The sequence below is a fragment of the Lottia gigantea genome, assembly GCF_000327385.1.
Source record: "Lottia gigantea unplaced genomic scaffold LOTGIsca_401, whole genome shotgun sequence".
Classification (NCBI taxonomy): Eukaryota; Metazoa; Mollusca; class Gastropoda; family Lottiidae; genus Lottia; species Lottia gigantea.
Genome location: NW_008709384.1, coordinates 32,285 through 33,406, shown reverse-complemented (window position 1 = coordinate 33,406; position 1,122 = coordinate 32,285). Strand labels below are relative to the sequence as shown.

Genomic DNA, 1,122 nt, shown 5'->3' with positions numbered 1-1,122 from the left:
GTCTGACGACCGAAGAGACCCAGTGGTGAATACTGGGCGGGAAGTGCTGGAAGGTCTCCCACCTTGTCTGACGACTGGTAAATAATAACTTGGGCCCCATAAGAGCTGCTGGGCTGGACGACAGTAGGGTAATCCTAACCTTATCATTCGGATTTTGGGCAGCTGTGAGTAGGTAAAATGAATTAATAGTGATTAGGCTCTAGGGACCACCTCACCTTGTCTGACGACCGAAGAGACCCAGTGGTGAAAACTGGGCGGGAAGTGCTGGAAGGTCTCCCACCTAGTCTGACGACTGGTGAATCTGAGTGGTAAATAATATGGGAGGAGATATAGGTCCACCTTCCCGTGGTTCCTCCCGTAAGTACTGCTTTCAATACGAAGCAGTGCGACCAAGAGGCCTATCTATTAACAAATTACACTTTCCGTAAAGCATTTTGCCTGAGGTACACAATAGTTCACCTAAAATATCTTTCCAAGGCATTTAATAATTGATCAATATATGATATATTATGGACAATTACTACATTTATTGACTGCGACGTTTCAATGAGTGTTCTCTCACCGTTATCAAGCAAATAATACAATCATAAACATTATATATAGAGAGCTAGTAACAACAACTAATAACGGATTGAAAGGGACTATCGACCGGTGGGATCGTTTTTTCGCATTGCCCAACTTGCCGCATCGTCCCCAACTGCACAAAAACGACTTGTAAAACGAAAAAGGTTTCTGATAAAATCCGGAATGGCCAATCGAAAAAGAATTCGAAACTAGTTTAATGGTCAAATCTGGAAGAAAATAAATACCAAGTAGGCTACAAACGATCAGAACCGTAATACACAATAGATAAGATTGGTTATAACTTGCAAGAGTTATGTCCCTCTACTGCGTGCCTATAACGTCACACACGTGCTAGACAAAATGGCAACTGAAAGTAGAAATCTTCTCAACAGTAAAACAGAATTGTCAAGCGAGGAGAAATTTCAACTTAGATGTGCCCTATAATGTGGCACTTTTACGAGGAAATTGTACAAGTAATATTGTTAATTTCTCAGCGGCTGGTAACTGGTCAATTACGTCGTTATCGATAATTGTATCAAACTAATAGTGTTCTTAAAT

The 1,122-nt window shown here is 41.0% G+C and overlaps 1 protein-coding gene across 1 annotated transcript in view; it reads left to right on the top strand.

The window, feature by feature from the left end:
* The window catches only part of LOTGIDRAFT_175777 (hypothetical protein), a gene marked incomplete at both ends in the record, with an annotated part of 2,815 nt that extends 1,721 nt beyond the window's left edge, over nt 1–1,094 (top strand). Inside the window, one exon of the mRNA XM_009060125.1 lies at nt 1,059–1,094. Within this exon, the coding sequence (XP_009058373.1) occupies nt 1,059–1,094 (36 nt within the window). The remainder of the gene's footprint in view (nt 1–1,058) is intronic.
* Between the last annotated feature and the right edge of the window lie 28 nt (nt 1,095–1,122).